Source organism: Wickerhamomyces ciferrii, contig 00109, assembly GCF_000313485.1.
Source record: "Wickerhamomyces ciferrii WGS project CAIF00000000 data, strain NRRL Y-1031 F-60-10, contig 00109, whole genome shotgun sequence".
NCBI classification, from domain to species: Eukaryota; Fungi; Ascomycota; class Saccharomycetes; order Phaffomycetales; family Wickerhamomycetaceae; genus Hansenula; species Hansenula ciferrii.
Window position 1 is genome coordinate 12339 of NW_011887631.1, and position 19051 is coordinate 31389.

At 30.3% G+C, this 19051-nt stretch overlaps 13 protein-coding genes across 13 annotated transcripts; 11 read left to right on the forward strand and 2 right to left on the reverse strand.

The window, feature by feature from the left end:
* Positions 1–161: 161 nt before the first annotated feature.
* Positions 162–929, forward strand: BN7_3704 (uncharacterized protein; the record flags this gene model as incomplete). Its single annotated transcript, XM_011275680.1, has 1 exon — positions 162–929. The coding sequence occupies one exon, from the start codon at positions 162–164 to the stop codon at positions 927–929; it is 768 nt and encodes a 255-aa protein (XP_011273982.1).
* A 173-nt stretch (positions 930–1102) lies between these two features.
* On the forward strand, positions 1103–1972 carry BN7_3705 (uncharacterized protein; the record flags this gene model as incomplete). The annotated part of the gene is made up of 1 exon (XM_011275681.1): positions 1103–1972. The coding sequence occupies one exon, from the start codon at positions 1103–1105 to the stop codon at positions 1970–1972; it is 870 nt and encodes a 289-aa protein (XP_011273983.1).
* A 1677-nt stretch (positions 1973–3649) lies between these two features.
* On the forward strand, positions 3650–5137 carry BN7_3706 (uncharacterized protein; the record flags this gene model as incomplete). The annotated part of the gene is made up of 1 exon (XM_011275682.1): positions 3650–5137. One exon carries the CDS (start codon positions 3650–3652, stop codon positions 5135–5137), a length of 1488 nt encoding a protein of 495 aa, XP_011273984.1.
* A 246-nt stretch (positions 5138–5383) lies between these two features.
* BN7_3707 (uncharacterized protein) lies at positions 5384–6139 on the forward strand (the record flags this gene model as incomplete). Its single annotated transcript, XM_011275683.1, has 1 exon — positions 5384–6139. One exon carries the CDS (start codon positions 5384–5386, stop codon positions 6137–6139), a length of 756 nt encoding a protein of 251 aa, XP_011273985.1.
* Positions 6140–6859: 720 nt separating this feature from the next.
* On the forward strand, positions 6860–7225 carry MLO1 (Mlo1p; the record flags this gene model as incomplete). The annotated part of the gene is made up of 1 exon (XM_011275684.1): positions 6860–7225. The coding sequence occupies one exon, from the start codon at positions 6860–6862 to the stop codon at positions 7223–7225; it is 366 nt and encodes a 121-aa protein (XP_011273986.1).
* Positions 7226–7532: 307 nt separating this feature from the next.
* BN7_3709 (uncharacterized protein) lies at positions 7533–7958 on the forward strand (the record flags this gene model as incomplete). The annotated part of the gene is made up of 1 exon (XM_011275685.1): positions 7533–7958. The coding sequence occupies one exon, from the start codon at positions 7533–7535 to the stop codon at positions 7956–7958; it is 426 nt and encodes a 141-aa protein (XP_011273987.1).
* A 130-nt stretch (positions 7959–8088) lies between these two features.
* BN7_3710 (uncharacterized protein) lies at positions 8089–9123 on the reverse strand (the record flags this gene model as incomplete). Its single annotated transcript, XM_011275686.1, has 1 exon — positions 8089–9123. The coding sequence occupies one exon, from the start codon at positions 9121–9123 to the stop codon at positions 8089–8091; it is 1035 nt and encodes a 344-aa protein (XP_011273988.1).
* Positions 9124–9372: 249 nt separating this feature from the next.
* On the forward strand, positions 9373–10329 carry BN7_3711 (uncharacterized protein; the record flags this gene model as incomplete). The annotated part of the gene is made up of 1 exon (XM_011275687.1): positions 9373–10329. The coding sequence occupies one exon, from the start codon at positions 9373–9375 to the stop codon at positions 10327–10329; it is 957 nt and encodes a 318-aa protein (XP_011273989.1).
* Positions 10330–10904: 575 nt separating this feature from the next.
* Positions 10905–11864, forward strand: BN7_3712 (uncharacterized protein; the record flags this gene model as incomplete). Its single annotated transcript, XM_011275688.1, has 1 exon — positions 10905–11864. The coding sequence occupies one exon, from the start codon at positions 10905–10907 to the stop codon at positions 11862–11864; it is 960 nt and encodes a 319-aa protein (XP_011273990.1).
* An 803-nt stretch (positions 11865–12667) lies between these two features.
* Positions 12668–13798, forward strand: BN7_3713 (DMT family transporter; the record flags this gene model as incomplete). Its single annotated transcript, XM_011275689.1, has 1 exon — positions 12668–13798. The coding sequence occupies one exon, from the start codon at positions 12668–12670 to the stop codon at positions 13796–13798; it is 1131 nt and encodes a 376-aa protein (XP_011273991.1).
* A 638-nt stretch (positions 13799–14436) lies between these two features.
* Positions 14437–15390, forward strand: BN7_3714 (uncharacterized protein; the record flags this gene model as incomplete). The annotated part of the gene is made up of 1 exon (XM_011275690.1): positions 14437–15390. The coding sequence occupies one exon, from the start codon at positions 14437–14439 to the stop codon at positions 15388–15390; it is 954 nt and encodes a 317-aa protein (XP_011273992.1).
* A 727-nt stretch (positions 15391–16117) lies between these two features.
* Positions 16118–17209, forward strand: BN7_3715 (DMT family transporter; the record flags this gene model as incomplete). The annotated part of the gene is made up of 1 exon (XM_011275691.1): positions 16118–17209. The coding sequence occupies one exon, from the start codon at positions 16118–16120 to the stop codon at positions 17207–17209; it is 1092 nt and encodes a 363-aa protein (XP_011273993.1).
* A 245-nt stretch (positions 17210–17454) lies between these two features.
* On the reverse strand, positions 17455–18399 carry VRG4 (GDP-mannose transporter; the record flags this gene model as incomplete). The annotated part of the gene is made up of 1 exon (XM_011275692.1): positions 17455–18399. One exon carries the CDS (start codon positions 18397–18399, stop codon positions 17455–17457), a length of 945 nt encoding a protein of 314 aa, XP_011273994.1.
* Positions 18400–19051: the final 652 nt, after the last annotated feature.

Sequence of the window (19051 nt, forward strand, 5' to 3'; positions counted from 1 at the left end):
GTGCCTCGAGTAATCTAACTTTAACGGCTTTCGCGTATAAAAATAAAATATTACTCAATGGAGAAATTTGAAAAGTTTAAAAAATCACATCAAAAAAAACCTAAAGAGAATACTAAAATTCAACTTATTCAAATCTTTTGATAGCCTTGAGGAAAAATTATATGATGAGTCTGCTCCCAGAGTACTTGAATACTAAATGTGAGGTTGCTGTCTTTTGCGTTGCCGGTAAATTGGTTGATGGGCTAAATGACACCTGCTATGGGGATTTCGACTTTGAGAGAAGAGAAGATGGTCAAAGTTTTACACTTATATTCTGGGATTCTATGAAAACAAGTGCAATTCAAATAGATGAAAATAAAATTTTGATTAGCCAATATATGAGTAAATTCATAAATTTTTCCATAGTCATAGATTTTAGAGAAACATTTGGCACTAACATCACGTTACCTATCAAATCTGATCAAATTGTTATAAAGGAAAAATTGCATTCAGCTACACCTTTACAATATAATTCATATGCCTTTGCTAAATTCTTTAATACAGAAATTAATCGTCGTGATGTTGGTCCTAATTTAGATATTTTGGGTAAGGGTGAACGTAATGATTGGGGTAGACCAGAAGATGTTAAGAAATCAAAAAATAGGGAATATATCTTGAATGCATTGAAAATGGAATTGAGATTGAAAAACAAGAAACAAACTTTTATGAAGAATCTCTTTCCTGAAGAGTGTTCAAAATCAGATTCAGAATTTAAAAATGAAGAATATGAACTTAAAGATCAAGAATATGCAAATGTGGTTCATATATCCAATTTTAAACCCCTTAAAGTTCAATTACCAGTCGAATATCCAGAAATACAATTAAATGGAACAAGCTCACCGCTATTTGGTCTTCGATCCAGAAGTCCATTTGGAAGATTTTTCACTTGAATTTCTTTGTTCTTCAAATCTCATATTTTGATATCTAATATTTCGCGTGAATCCGGTTTTCTCACAAAAAGAGTATAAACCCCAGATCTCCTGAAATTTTATGAAAAGTTATCAACCACTTGAGATCCAACCAATTAAACCAGAAAATACCTCTCAATAATAAACAACATAAGATGACAACTGTTTGGCCAAAGGAACTCCATACCAAAGCTGAAGTTGTTTTGTACAGCGCGCTATGTGATTTTTATCAGGGGTTTACAATGTTTTCTAAGGGTGAACATAATGATGCTGTCACAATCACCAAAACTAGTCAAACGTATATGGTTGCTTTTCAAAATGTTCATATCGCTCATAGGGCTATTGCTGTGATGGTTGGTGACGATCGTGTTGTTTTAGATCAGTTCTTCCCAGACTCTCCCGCTATGAGTACCAACGCTGTCATTAGTTTCAAACAGTATTTTGGTACAGATTTCTCTTTCCCAGTAAAGACTACAGATTGCGTGATGCATAAGGATAAGAAGCTAGCTATTTGGAATTTAACACCATTTCAAAGACGAGCTGCCAGTCTAGGACAATTTTGGTTTAAGAAACAAATGTCCAAAAAGAAGGATGCATTGATCTATATGCGTAAATTGGATAAAGATTATGGTGATGGTAAAACAAATCTACCTAGTCACAAATATGTTGTTGAAGGTGATGATAGACAAGTTGAGAAGTTTAGAACGAGACAATATCAATCTGAAGCTTTTATTGCAGAAATATATGGGAGATTGTTTCGTTATTATACTTTATCCGGTAAAATAGGTGGAAATCAAGATGTCAATAACAAAGCTCCAGGCTCTAACCAAGATGATAGTGATGATTGTTATTCATGTGATGAATGGTTTGGTGACAAACTTTCAAATGGTGCTTTACAATCCAGTAATCTTGATAAAGGGGTTGCTTCGAAGTTGAATTATCCTGATATACCAACTGGTGGTTACAGTTCTCTTATGTTTGGTAGAGTATCAAATTCCCCATTTGGTAGATATTTGACATATTAAGTGAAAATTTATAGAGCTATCACTCTCTATTGTTTATCTAATCAATTATATTTCTCTGGTTCAAAAGTGCTTTTTTTAAACAACCTACAAGTTTGCGTCTTGATAATTGAAATATTATCTTATTAAATTTAGTTTTCATTTGAGAAGTTCCTGTCATTTGTTGTTTCTTAATGGTGGTGTTTAACTTCTATATTTACCTGAACATGATTAACAGAACTTTATTTTGTTTGAGTATGGTAACTGATGCTTTCTGGTTACTTATAAAGTTTCAAGTGGGAGCTTTATCATTTGCTCTTATCACAATTAAGATAAATAATAAAGATTAAAATGAATTGAATTTTATAGACCCTGTATTTTCTCTGGATTATTTGGACCATCTATGCAAAATCAATTTCTATTTTCGTAGTGTGCTAATAGCATTCAAAATACTGTATAGATTCTTAGTTCTTAATTCCTAATTATGATATGAATAAAGGATATGCTAAGATGATTAAAGCCTCTGTTATTACATCAACTATCTTTACATATACTTGAATATACTGAAGCAATATATTGTATTAAATATTTTTTCTTGAATAAATATTTGTACTTCTAGCCGCGGGCCGGAAATTACTCATAACTAAAAAAAAATCAGAAAAGCCGGATGAAATTTGTAATAATGTCAGCTAAAATACATCATTATCTTCATAAATCTCTTTGTAACATGTATTTATAAACAGAAATGGCAAGTTTTTAAGCTTGTGAAAATTTGCAAATTTTGATTTTTCCAAAAAAGGCAACGCAGCATCTTGACATCCAGTTTCAAAATTGAATAATTTGAAATTTTGAAAAATTTCAAACTCAATTATTGGTCATTTTGAACCTTTCAGAATCAAAATTGAAAGCTTCTTTGCTTATTCTGTCATTACTCCTTAGCTTCAATGTAATATATAGAGTGAGATATCGATTTTAAATAAATTCAATTTCGGATATAAGCGCCGAGTTTGAAATCTCGGTGACCAAGAGCTATTGGTTTTATTTTTAATTTAAACAGAGCTGAATAATAATAATATAGGTACGGTATAGATCAAGTTAAACTCAGGTTGCGTAAATGGTGGAATTGTATGTCTAGCTTGAGTGCTCAAGAAATTTCAAAGTTAATAATATAAAGAGAACATATGATTGGAACCATACAAATAATGTCGTTGATGTATCAAATGCTGAAAATCATCTATCAAAACACAGAAATTACTAAAGTCGACGCTGATGTATAGCAGCATTCCCCTAGATACAATGCAGTCCTTAAGGTAGTGTAGCACAGAATATAGAGATAGCTTTACACTACTTTTTTTTTTTAGATGCCAATTACGCTATCCAATTAACGACGCAACAAGTAATGTATTTCTATCAAAGATGGTGTACTGAAGACGATATTAAGTGAGATACCAATAGCTATATACTACCCAGAAATATGCTGAAAGTTGAAACTAACCGATCAACCAAAAAGATCTCTCTAGGGCTAAAGTATTTTGGATTGAACCGTTTTTTGTTGGATTCCATTGTAATTATCCGATGATGTGAGCCGAGAAGCCACAGTATCAAAGGATGGAGTTATGAAAGTTATGAATATAAATCATCGAATTCTAGCTGTCAAGCTGTTATTTTCACACTATTAAGTGCAGAATATCAATAAAGGATATGACTGTTCAAGACTTTATCAACGGTGTTTCTGCTGGGAAAGTGAAGAGCGTGGCTATTATTGGTGGTGGTCCAAGTGGTGCAATTACACTTGATGCTCTTGTGAGAGAAGGTGGATTTGAGAAGATCAAGGTATTTGAAAGAAGCTCAGAGCTAGGAGGTGTCTGGTCACTATCAAAGAATAAAGAAGAAGGTAAATATGTGGTACCGGTTGCACCTGGCTCAACTATAGACCAATTAGATCCACAATTAGATATCCCAGAAATTGGAGATAAAAAAACTCACAAGTCCAAAAGATCAGAACAAATCAGATTTACAGAGAGTGCAGGTTATAAAGGGTTAAGAACCAATGTTCCAGAGCAGTTGATGTGCTTTTCAGATGTGAAAGATTGGGGAGTTGATGCTAAACACAGAATTGAAAAAAATTATGTCTTTATAGAATCGGTAAGACAATATATTCAAAACTATTATGATCGTCATCCAAAGGATCATATTATATTGAGAACTAGTGTGGAAAATGTTTCAAAAGATTATGCAAATCCAAATGCAAAGTTTGTACTCACATTGAGAAGAGAAACTGATGAAAAGGACGATGTAGGAAATTATCTAGATGAATGGTATGAAGAAGAATTTGATGCTGTGGTTATAGCTACAGGTCATTATCATATCCCAATAATACCCAAAGTCCCAGGTTTGGAAAAAGTGTTTGCTAAAAGTCCAGAAAAAATTATACACTCCAAGTATTTCAAACCTAGGGTTCATACGTTTGATAATGAAACAGTAGTTGTTGTTGGTGGTAGAATCTCAGGTTTTGATATTGCAACATCATTAGCTAAAACAAGTAAAACAATATATCATTCCAAGAAGGTTATACCAGAAGTTAAACAAAGAAGTGATGGATTTGAAAATATCATTGAAAAACCAATAATCAAGAAAGTTGAGATCCATGATAATGATAAAATCACTGTACATTTTGAAGATGGTACTATTGTGGAAAATGTTGATAGATTTATATACGGTACTGGTTATCATTTATCTTTCCCATTCATGAACAAATCATATCCAGGTTTCACTACTGGGAATATACTTCCAGATTTTTATGAACATACTTTTTATGCAAAAGATCCATTGATTTCATTAGTGGGGATTCCAATCCAAGCCATTACATTTAGAGTATTTGAATATCAAGCTATATGGGTTGCAAGATTTCTTTCTGGTAAGATTAAACTTCCATCGTTAGAAGAACAAATCAAATGGATTTTAGCTAGATATCATGCATTAGGTAACCATCAACAATATCATTCATTTGCAGATGATAAATTTGAATGGCCTTTAAAAGTTATTGAACTTGCAGGTGGTGTTAAACTTGGATCAGGTCGTGAATTTCCTATATATACAGAAGAAGATAAAGAATTACATGCACAAATTTTGAAAAGATTTGCAGAAGAACAGCATTTTTTCTTAGATCCAACAAAACAATATTTTTGATAGATTATTTCCCCTTTTAATAGATTGTGTTATTATTCAAAAAGCTAATTATTTGTAAGTATTCAACTCGTTAGTTGTTGAATCAATTATGTATAAGTAAGTACTTTGAGCTCTGACTTTGGTGTCCCCTACCATTGTTTAGGTATCTCGAATTTTTCAAATATCCGACGCGCTGGTAATGGTACCATGGTTTCGAATGGGTATATAAAGAGAGTTACACTTTGATCATGTTGATGTGAAAAAAAAATGACAATAGATCAATCATCAGATCATGTTAGGATCACTAAACGAAATCAATCAATACGGAATGGATTTTCAAAGCTGAAAAATCTAAATGAAATTGAATTATATGGAACTGTTTGTTTAGTACCCTATGTTGATAAAAATATTAAAGGTCATATAATTAAAAGTTGTCAATCATATAAATTTCTTGCTACAGTTTTCGATCCAAGAACTTCAATTGATTTTAAAAAAGATGAAGTATTTGATATAGTTAATGATGGTGGGAATATTGGATTTAAAAGAATTTCATTACAAATGAAGATTAAGGATTATCCAACATTGGGAAATAAACAAGATCTTGAAGATATTAGATTATATCTTAAATCATCTGAACAAATTGAAATTATTCAAATATATATGAAAGATAATTTACAAATATCAGATTTTTTCAATTATTTAAATAAATTTGGTATACCATATTCAGATTATGAATTAAATAAAAAAACAATGCAAAAAACGAGAGATGATATACCAAATTTTTTAATTAGTACAAGTCATAAATCAAATTTACCAAATATGATTAAATTATTAAGATTTTATTCAGAAAGCTTAAAAATCCAATCAAATGATTATTTTAAATTGGCTTGTAAAATTAATCAAAAATTAAAATCAAATTTATTTAAAATTAATGATTCAAATCCACAAAGGAATATAGTTTATTTCTTTGAACCAAATGAACCAGGAGCCACAACCATCAATAAACTAAATGAAGAATTATAAAAATCATATTCATATATTTATAATCAATCTATTTCCATAAAATCTAAACGACATTCAAATAAAAAAATTTATACAATATATAATTTAGATCCAGTTGAACAAGGTAAATCAATGAATAATGTATCAAATTTAATTCAAGGAAATGATTCAAGTCTTGAAGAACCGATATATGTTGGGAGTGGATCATCTTCAGATTTATCAATAGAATCAGAATCATCATCAGAATTATCAGATGTTTAATATACAACATAACTAATTTTAGTTTATATACTTGTATTACCCAATGAATTACATAAGCATTGAGATATATATCTAATATGAAAATTACGTCATGTTTAAAATAAATTTAATGATTTACCGAAAAATGAACTGATAATTTTGAATCAATTAACAGTGAAGAAGGTACATTAATTTATTTGATTTAAAGATCATACACACTTTAATGTAATGAACTCGAACAATTGATCACAATTATTATCTTCTAACGATATAATGCTTTAACAGAGCTTTACTATCTATATATTTATATTACCTATCCATTACATAAGCGATGGCTGATTGTTGTGCGAAATTCGAGTGGGATTCGTGGGATCGTGGGAAATATTAAGCAATTGAAAACACTTTAAAAGAGAATGTGTATAACAAACAACAATATTCAATTGATACTTATATTAATTAAAAGACATACCACATATTCAAATACAATTCATACAATTCATAATGTTCAGATCTGCTTTAAAATTAACCAATACAATTAAACCACAATTCTCTATAACTTCATATTCAAGATATCAAGGTTCTTCTATACTACGTTGTTATTCAACTAAAGTGGAAGATTATTTTAAATGGAAAGAATTAAAAGATGATGATAAACGTAAATTTATAACTGAATTTGTTGAACAATATAGAGCTAAAAACAAGAAGACAAAAAACTATTATAAACAATTAGCTAGTGATATGGATGTTTATGATGATATTCCAAGTGTTTTCGGATTATTATATAATGATTTGATTGAAAAAAGTGTTAATAATGAAGTCACACCAGAATTTGATGAAGAGTTTTTCACATTGTTGTATAAGAAATAGGAATAAGAATAACAAAATAATCAGATGTTAATTATAATAGTAGATCTAATATTCCTTATACTTTATGGGTTGGTAGTATCAATTCTAGACCTTTCAATGAACTGATTTTGACTTTTGTGAGCTGATAAAATGGTTACGGAGCACCTTCCCGAAATGGATATTTTAGACTCCCCTCACAAAGTTGGAGAAATTAAGCGCTGTGTTGAATTTAGAATTTTAATATATAAAGAGGTGAAATCTTGTTTTCATTTTGAATTCTTCTTGTTTTGCTTTTCTTTCTTGTAAGTATACTGAACTCATTATTATCATGCTACAACATTCACTATTAAACACTTTAAAGACCTTGAATAGACCGGCTCATATTCAAGTGTCTAAAACTCTGGGGAATTTATCCTTCTCCATAAGATCATCAAATGATTCTGCCCTATCTGAACATTACCAATACATGCAAGAATACTCAAATTATAACTTCAACTCCAAATACAAGACTTGGTTTGAATTAGATCATAAAGAACAGTTTAGATTTATGAATAGTTATCTAAACAAGCATGAATTAATGTCTAGATCTAAATCCGCATCAAGATCTATTAATCAAATGGATAATCAAAATAAAGATGTTAATTTTATGTTTTTCCATTTATATGAAGGTTTGAAAACTCAAGCTGATTCTACTCAACAAGCTGAAGCGGTTTTTAAAGATGATATTTTTGATTTATTATATGAAAAGGAATAAAAAATCCTTTTGACGTTAGAGATATTTCATTACAGAGACATACATATACAACTTATTTATTGATTTATATAAAGAGTTTGATACTCCTTTATATTAATCCCCCCTTATTTATTAATGACACGTTATGACTTTATTTTAAATGTTTTAGTAGTAATGAATTATTTGTTTCCTGAGCATGTTTTTGAAATGATTTTAATAAATCATTATAATCATTTGAAATTTTCAAAAATGAATCATTATTTATGATTTTTATGAAATTTAATAAGTCTTTTATACTCTGTAATCCATTATTTATATCTTGATATTCTTTAAAAATTAATCCTTTACTTAGGAATTCAATCTTTAATAAATAATCATCATCATCAAATTTTAAATCATATAATTTTAATTCATTTTTAGGATTTGGTTTCAATTCATTAATTAAATTTTGAACATTTTTGATCAAAATTTGTAATTTTCTTTGATAATCATTATTTAAATTATCAATAAACTTGGGGAATTTTTCTAATATTTCTTTTAAATTATCAAATTTTATTAAATTTGATTTTAAATGATTATATAATAATTGTTCTAAACTTGAAATATTAAATTCATTTCTTTTATTCCAAAATAGCTCTAGTTTCAATAGCTCATTAATATCATTTATTTCATTAATTTTGGTTTCGAAAATAATTTCAATTTCTTTAAATTTTTCCAATACTAAATTTGATTTATCACCCCATTCATTACCAATTTCATTAATTTTCATGAAAATTTCTTCAATTTCATCATCTGAATTGATTTTCAAAAATTTACTCAATTTAATAGTAAAGTCTGTCTTGGATTGAATTGATTTAATTTGATTAATATTTTGTTGATCAATTTCAAAATCATCATTTTTATTATTCATAAATTTTGAAATTTTATCATCAATACCAATTTTAAATTTCCCAAATATTAAATCATACAATTTAGAATCTTGTTCATGACTTAATTTCTCCATTATAGTTATTTCATCTGCACTTATTAATAAATCTCTATATTTTGATCCAACTAAATTTCTAATTTCTTCATGTTTTAAATTTGATAATTGATTTAAATTTGTTGATATTTGTTGAATTTGTGTTATAGGGAATGTTTTGAATAGTGATTGTGATGTTGTGTTTAATAGATCTATATCGGACATGACTTGTGTGGTTTGATTTGTAATAGGTTGTGATTTATTTCTTTATCAAAATGTTCATGGTTCAATGTTTATACGATCTATAAAATTCGAGGAAACGTATATTGGTGATACAAATTATTGACACGATATGCTGACAGATTCAGAAGAAGTGCGCTTACCGATTTAGTACGCGTATACTTTTTGTAGAAGAACTTGAAATAAAAATACTAACCATAAATGTCGTACAATCAAAGAAAGCAATAGTTCAATATGGCTATAGCACCGAAAGACCCTATACCAAATCAAGAAAGAGAAAGGGTACAGAACTTGGAAAAGTCAATACAAAAAGGTCGTGAAAAACTTGGTCTTTTAACAGATGATGAATTAGTTGGTACTGTTTGTTTGGTTAATTGTGAACCCAAGTTCAAGGGTGGGTATTTTCTTCACAATATTCAAAATGCAATTTTCAATGCTGCTACATTCGATCCCAGAACTTCATTTAGCTTCAAAAAAGATGAAGTGTTTGATATAATTGAACCTCGAAATGTTGGGTATAAAAGAATTACGTTAAAATTGAAGATAAAAGATTATCCAACTCTGAAAAATAAAGAAGATGTGGAAAATATTAAATCGTTTCTCGAGTCAAAAGATTTATGTGTTAAATTTCATATTAAAGAAGAACTTGATATTTCCCAAGTGTTGGATTACTTCAATGAATTTGGCGTCCCAAAGTCTGATGCTCAAATTGATGATAAAATAGCAAAAGTCAATAGACAAAGAGTTCCGTTGTTCATCTTAAGTATGTATGATATATCAAATGCACTTAAATTAGAGATGTTAATGCAATTATTAATGTTCTATTCAAATTCGATAAAGAATATGAAGATTGATCACTTCATATTATGCTTTAAAGTTGTTCAAAAGCAAAAATCAGTGTTTGTTAATTATAATGAGTCGAAGAACTCTGATCGGAACTCCACTTACTGTTTCATTCCCAAAAAGACCAAGAGTTCAGATGCAATTGAGACTCAGTCGACTAAGGAACATGATAAAATATCAGCAGCTGAAAATATGATCCAGAATAGACCTTCTATCTTTCAACAAGTTCATCTTACTAATCCAAAAGTATCATTTTACCGATATTATCACTCTGTTTATGATCTAAGCTGCTCAAATAATTCATTACCAACTAATGACCCTAATAATCAAGTGCCCAATCAGACCTAGTCCGAGTGTACCACTTGGTTGATCAACATTCAAATGAGCTAACTAAAAGTCAAGTTGTCAATAACTGAATGATGTGACTATTAAAGAGATTCCTATCAATTATAGGTAAAGTTTTCACTGGTGATATTATATAATAATTTGTATATACATCTTTAATCTTCGTTAAATAAAGGGAGGTTTAAAAAAAAACTATCAATATCTCAATGAAACTGTTAAGAGTTCATATTGTTATATAATATTTGGCTTCTGTTATATATGTACGTACGGGAATAACGATTGGGGAACAGAGCATCTATTTAGCGGTGAATTTAAGAAACCACGCCAAAATTTCAATGGTTCATTTGATAATGATGGAAAATTGATGAATATTTAATTGAAATATTGTCATACTAATTAATGACACGTATATGTGACAGATTTTAATAGTGCGCTTACCGTCTTGTTTTCTCAAGTACCCGTATATAGTATATAATTTTGTAAAAGAAGTTCAAATAAAAACCATATATATATATATCGAGATATATTTTCAGTCCGAGAAAGTTGTAATTATTTTACAAGAGTCACGAGTCTTCAACATGACTATAGCACCAAAAGGTAGTGTATCAAACCAAGAAAGAGAAAGGGTGCAGCTCTTAATGGAAAAGTCAATTCAGAAAGGTCGTGAAAAACTTTGTAGTTTAACAAATGATGAATTAGTTGGTACTGTTTGTTTGGTTGATTGTGAAAAGAAGTCCGAATTCGGTGGTTTTCTTTACAGTATTCAAAGCAGCATTTTCAAAGCTGCTACGTTTGATCCTAGAACATCATTTGATTTTAAAAAGGATGAAGTATTCGATATAATTGAACCTAAAAACGTTGGGTATAAAAGAATTACTCTGAAATTGAAGGTAAAAGATTATCCAACTCTGAAGAATAAACAAGACGTTGAAGATATAAGGTCATTTCTCAAGTCGAGTGATTCAATAGTTGAAATTTATATCAAAGAACAACTCGATATTTCCCAAGTGTTGGATTACTTGAATAAATTTGGTGCACCAGAATCTGATGCTCAAATTGGTGAAGAAATAGCAAAGGTCAATAGACAGAGACTCCCATTGTTTTTCCTAAGATATGAATGGCTTCGATCGATCTGGTTCTCTTTGGAAAACCCAATAACATTATTAAAGTTTTATTCCAACTCATTAAAAGATGTGAAAATTGATCACTTTAGGTTATGTTTTAAAGCTGTTCAAAAGCAACAATCAAAGTTTATTAATTATATTGGATCAGAAAACCCTGACCACAATTCTATTTACTTTTTCACGCCTGATAAAACCAATGATGCAGATGACAAAAATAATGAGAATAGAGAACAAGATAAATTATCAGCAGCTGAAATAATCGAGAATAATGACTTCATCTTCCAAAACACTAATCTGGAATATCCAAGAATGTTTGCAAGCACTCGTGATATTTACTCTGTTTATGATCTAAGCTGCTCAAATAACTCATTACCAACTAAAGACCCTAATGATCAAGTGCCTAATCGGACCTAATCATCAATTCAAATGTGTTCATCAATGTTCAGTAGATACAAATCAAAGTCAAGTGATCAATGCTTGGAAGATATAATCTTTACAGCATTCTTCACCAATTAGATTCAAAGACAGGGTTGATGGGCCATGGCACTATAAATAATTTATATAAACATTTTTCTTCATATTTATAGGATTATTTAGTTGCATTCGGAGAAACAATCAGGGCATCATGAATGAACTTTGTTTTCAAATCATGTCAATATTTCGTTTCCGGTATCAAGTGATGCATTGATACTCTATTGTCTATTGTTCTTGGAGCTTCTAGTATTTCATGTTAAGATACTGCAAATTTTAAAAGTATACAACTTGAAGTGTCTACCGTCTATCAATGGATATATTGTTGTCTGTTTATTTCAGAAGGTTCGTAATACTCCGTTGTAGCTATTGGATTCTGAGATATTAATATACACCTATCAAATATATCAGAGACAAAAATGATAAAATAGCTTTGGATCTTACCCAATTGGAACTGCCCTTAATTTGATAATATCAAAGTATCACATACGTTATATATTAATACTATATTGTAGTCTGTAGCTGCCATACTGTAAATAATTTGCTCAAGACATTGTTATGTAATATATTGGTCAATTTGAACTAGTACCGGTCAACGGTGAATAAAATTCAGATCATGGTTGAATCACTGAATCATTGAATACTTTGTATGTTCTCAAACCTTGATGTTGTACTAGCATATCTCATACTATCTATATTGGTTAAAAATAACGGACGTTGTAATATCAAAGCAATTTTGCAAAATCATGTCAAGACAACAGCTAGGAAATCTCACATTTATACAAACCTATTATCAAGGTTCACGGTTAGAAAAGCATTTCAGTAAGAACTATGGTCTTTATTGTATAATTCTTGGTGAACTATGTGCATCATGGATGTTAGTTGCTACAAAATTATTAGAACAAGATACAGATTTCAAAGAGCCAATAAGTCCAACTCAAATTTTATTTGTTAGAATGTTGGGGACTTATATCGGATGTTTAATCTATATGTATTTCAAACATGTTGAAGATTCACCATGGGGTCCTCCAGGTAGGATTAGACTGATTTTGGTTGCAAGAGGTATATCTGGAAATTTTAGTATTTTAGGAATATATATTCCTTTGGTCTATCTTGCCGTTTCTGATGTTATAAGTCTAAGTTTTTTAGGACCAATATGTACCTCAATAATGGCTTATATCGTTTTAAAGGAAAGGTTCTCCAAGTTTGAAGGTATTGGTGGGCTTGTATCATTGATAGGTGTTGTGCTAATTGCAAAACCTACATTCATTTTTGGAGAAAGTCAGACAGATAATAATGTTGAAACTAGTGATCCAAATGATCGACTATTTGCAGTCATGTTTTCACTACTTGGTGTGATTTGCTTTGCTATTAGTTTTACAATTATTAGATTCATTGGTGATCGAGTTAATCCGGTAATAACAATTTCTTATTATGCATTGGTAACTGTGGTTTTAACTTTTTTAACAATATTGATATCACCATCATTAAGCTTCCAGTGGCCTCATACGTTCAACCAATGGTCATTGTTATTATTGATTGCAGTGACTGGATTTATTATGCAATATCTCTTCACAACTGGACTTCAACTTGAAACAGCTTCAAGAGCTGCATCAATGTCATATATTCAAATTGTTTTTGGGATCATTTGGGAAGTTTTGATTTGGAATCATTTACCTAATTCTTGGAGTTGGTTAGGTATTTCCATAATTCTTGGTTGTTCAATTTCAATTTTTTGGTATAAGAATCACATTGATGATGAATTTCATAAGATACCAGATGAAGAAGAACATGTCACTGAGATCCAAGTCCCGGATCAAGAAGAAAATGTTACTCGAATTCAAAATATCCCATTACATGAACTTGACCCAAAGTAGGTTCACAACTTATTTAATATATAATTATACTGCCCCTCTATGTATATAGTAAACCAATATACGGTTTAAAACATTATTATTAAGCGATCTGAAGTTTTGTATTTTGAGACGTGATCAATAATCACACCAAAAGAAAATGTTTCTCCTTGAAATGAATTAGCTAACGCTAAAAAAGGAACAACTCATTTTCAAAACTTTCACTCTCTGATTCTATTGCTAATTTGTATTTACAATCTAACATATTTTAATAAATATTAGATTATTTTATTTGTTGATTATACCAGCGAAGACCAGGCAAGATGTACTCATGATATCAGCCACGTCAAACCAACAAACGCTGGTTTAACGTTGATATAAAGCTGGCTGTAGCATAAATGACAGCAAAGTATGTATGATAAGGTAATTTAATTGTCACTTTATTAGAAGCATCAACCATTTTAGCACAGACCCTTAAAATTTTAACGGCTCATTTGGAAATTGGGTGAGTCTAATTGAGTTGGTGATATTAGCTAATGACACGTATATGTGACAGACTTTGTAGTGTGCTTACCGACTTCCAAAAAAGAATATATTGATAAGTAACGAAATACTTGAATCAATAACAACTCATAAGCTTCAAGACTCACAAAAGCTTCCTGATGACAATAGCCCCAAAAGATTCTATACCAGATCGAGAACGAGAAAGGGTACAAAACTTGGAGAAGTCAATTCAGAAAGGTCGTGAAAGACTTGGTAATTTAACATATGATGAATTGATTGGTACTGTGTGTTTGGTTTCTTCTGAATCTCAATGCCCCGGAGCCCATTTTTTGCACAATATTCAGTCAGATATTTTCAAAGCTTTTACATTTGATCCCAGAACCTCTCTTGCGTTCAAGAAGGATGAAGTTTTTGATATAATTGAACCTCAAAATGTTGGGTATAAAAGAATTACATTAAAATTGATGATAAAAGATTATCCAACTCTGTCGATAGAAAAACAAGGCATTGCAGATATCAAATCATTTCTTGAGTCGAGAGATTCAACTGTTGAAATTTATATTCAAGAACAACTTGATTTTACCCAAGTGTTGGATCACTTGAATAAATTTGGCGTTCCAAAATCTGATGCTCAGATTGATGATGAAATAGCAAAAGTCAATAGAGAAAGAATTCCATTGTTTCTCTTGAATATGAATCAAATGTCAAATGCACTAACATTGCAGCAGCTCAAGATATTATTAATGTTTTATTCCAATTCGTTGAAAGATGTGAAGATTGATTGCTTTAGATCATGTTTCAAAGTTGTTCAAAAGCAAAAATCATCATTTGTTAATATTGAGTCAACAGACCCTCACCGCAACTTTATTTACCATTTCAATCCCAATGAAACTACAGATACAGATGGAAATGAGACCCAGACTAAGACACAAGATAAAATATCAGAAGCTGAAAGTATTATTCAAAACAGTTCTTTTATCTTCCAAACAACTAATTTTACTAATCCAAAATTATCATTTCACCGAAATTTTTACTCTGTTTATGACTTATGTTGCCAAAATAACTTATTACCAGACAATGACTCTAATGATCAAGGGCCAACTAAGACATAGTATGAGGTATAACCTGCTTGGTTAAAAATCAACAAAGCTTAATGCACGCTAAACTATGAAGAAGTAGAAGTTGAAGCCATTTCAAAGATTTTATCTAATCATATTCAAACTCAGCATTGGTGGAATTATAAATAATCTGTATATCTATCTTCCTTTATCGCAATACGTTTGTAAGAGAGACAATCAATGAGTCAATGAACCACTTGGCAGATCATATAGTTATATTATGAACATTTGGCTTAAGCCGTTATAATTACGTGTTGTATTACGCGCCTGTATAGTTACTGATCTATTGTCAGCTAACTTCAGTTGAAAATATATAACGGATCATGATCTGTACCATCTTCGATTGGGCTTCCAACTAGTCATGTCAGTTTAAGATTGATTCTGTGCTTTATAATTAGTATTCACAGGTTCTTAGATCTTAATACATATATCACTAGTTCATTAGTAACAAATTGCAAGAATTATGATTATTCCTTACCCGATTAGGTTATAGAACCGAGATTTGGTAAATTGCCTTATTGGCTTTAAAACTTTAATGATAACGAGCTAGTCCTACCTTGTAAGTTGTTATGTAATACATTGGATAATTGAAATAATGAGTCAACAAACGTTCAACAATTTTACTCAGAGCTACTATATATGTTGAGCCAAGTTATCATATAGCTATTTTGGATAGAGATAACTATAACACACTGCAATAGTTAAGAGATAAACAGCAGTAATGTCAAGCCAAGAATCAGAGAATCTTAGTTTTATACAAACCTATTATCAAGGTTCACAAGTACAAAAACATTTTAATAAGAATTATGGTCTTTATTGTATAATTCTTGGTGAATTATGTACATCATGGATGCTAGTTGCTACAAAATTATTAGAACAAGATACAGACTTTGAAGAGCCAATAAGTCCAACTCAAATTTTATTTGTTAGGATGCTGGGAACTTATATCGGATGTTTGATCTATATGTATTTCAAACATGTTGAAGATTCACCATGGGGTCCTCCTGGTAAGATTAGATTCATCTTAATCGCAAGAGGTATATCTGGATATTTTGGTGTCTTGGGTATCTATATTCCATTGGTTTATCTTGCAGTTTCTGATGTTATAAGTTTGAGTTTCTTAGCACCAACATGTACTTCAATAATGGCTTATATCGTTTTGAGGGAAAAATTCTCCAAATTTGAAGGTATTGGTGGACTTGTGTCATTAATTGGTGTTTTGTTAATTGCAAAACCTACATTCCTCTTTGGTAACAATCACACAGATAATAATGTTGAAACAAGTGATCCAAGTGATCGTTTATTTGCAGTCATGTTTTCATTAGTTGGTGTTATTTGCTATGCTATGACTTTTACAATAATTAGATTCATTGGTGATCGAGTTAACCCAGTAGTCACTGTGTCATATTATGCATCTGTGACTGTGGTTTTAAGTTTCTTGACAATTTTGATATCACCATCATTAAGTTTTCAATGGCCTCATACTTTAAAACAATATTTTTTGTTAATATTGATTGCAGTAACAGGATTTTTCATGCAATATCTCTTTACGACTGGACTTCAACTTGAAAAAGCTTCCAGAGCTGCTTCAATGACCTATATTCAAATTGTATTTGGAATCATTTGGGAGGTGTTGATTTGGAATCATTTACCAAATATTTGGAGTTGGTTGGGTATCTTAATAATTCTTGGCTCTTCAATTTCAATTTTTTGGTATAAGAATCATATTGATGATGAATATCATAAATTACCTGATGAAGAAGAACATGTCACTGAAATTCAAATACCTTTACAACAACTTGATAGAAAATAAATCTACAACTTATTTATTCAATTTTAGATAGTATATTTATTATAAAATACAACTATATTCCACTTTCTTGTATATATTTATTATGATTTGAATAATGATAAATGATCTAAAGTTTTGTAATTTGAATTGAATCTCTATAATCACACATGAAATTTTTATTTTTGAAAACAAAAACAATTGAAAAGGAACTCAATTCCAAATTCAATTATTTTAATCTCAATTGTTTAACCTAACATTTAATTAGATTATTTTTTTTGTTGTTTAGCAACAGCATAAACAATACCAGCTAAGAAACCAATAAAGATTGAACTGACTGATAAGAAGTTAACTGCAGCATCAAAGAAAACTAAACCTGATAAGGCGATTGGTAATTTGTTTAAAGCACCAACCATTGAGTAAGTAGTTGATGAAGTAACTCTGACACACCAACCTGAACAATAAGAAATACCAACAGAAGCTAAACCTGAAACAACCATTGCAATAACTGATGGTTGACTGAAGTTAGCATTTAAGTTTTCTGGTGACCAATCTTCCAAGATGAATGAAGAAACTAATAAGATTGGAATTGATAAAACATTGTTATAGTACATGGTATCAAAATCTTTGAAGTTAGTTAATTTAATTCTCTTTCTCATGACTAAAACAAATGCAGCTGATGAGAAACAGTTCAAAGCCATCCAGAAGTAACCAACACTTAAACCGAAAGCTTCAGAATCTTTTTGATCACCTAAACATGCAATAACTGATGATAAAACCATTAATAAGAAAGAACCTAAAGCCATAGAGGTAACTTCACCACCAAAGAATAAAACTTCACCATAAGCAATTAAGATAATGGTTAAATTTTTGAAAATGGTATAAACTGGGATACTTAAGAATTGTAAAGCTTTTGAAGAAGTATAAATCATAACAACTAATAAAACAGAGATTGGAGCCCAGTTTTTAGCATCAGTTTTGTTCAAAGGTCTATAAGTAATAACACCGAAAGCTTTCAAAGTAGCGATAGCAGCAACACAAACAACAGATTGGACTAATAATAAAACAAAATTCATATTGAATTGGAACCCATTAACAACATATTTATTTGTAACAGTCATCAAAATTGAAGAAGCACAGTAGGCAAAGATGGAGACTGGACCATTGTTGACGATGGAGGCTAACCCACCTTGAGCTTGTGGAGGTTGTGACATTTCTGATTCAGTAAACTTGGTGATCAAATCAAAATCTTGTTCAAAGTCAAAAAAGATTCAAATTTAGTTGATATATAAAAAATCAACGAAATGTTTAATTTTAAATAAAAAAAAAAAATCGTGGTCAAAAACAAAAAATAAAAGAAAAAAATTGACGCGTTTCAGGTCTTGAAGACTAGGACGTTGGTGGTGTGTGGAGTTTACTATAGATTTGTATTAAGTGGTGTCCAGAAGTACAGATATAGTCTCAGAATTTACAATCTATCGATCAATAAGTGCATTCAGGTACCGCATATTTCAGAATTTGGTACGACCTAAAATCACTGATTCAACGGAAATTAACATATGGAAAAACCCACCAGATGAAGATCTTCCAGTTGGTGTTAAAATGGCAAAAGGTGTCTTATACTGGTTTTCAGAATAGTTGACTAAAGTTTGATCTGTTTTATCGGTTTAAATGCTGTCAATTTTGATTTGAAGGAGTTTGTGTCTTTAAATCAAGTCTTAGATCGCTTTCTTCCTTGACGTGTCTTATTATCAATCAAAAGTGTGCCTTTTCTTGGGACGTTATCAGAGTCTTGACTCTTGAGATCAGAAACAATGAGAAGTTCAATATCTGTGCTATAGAATTCTAATTTCTTCCCTTTCTGAT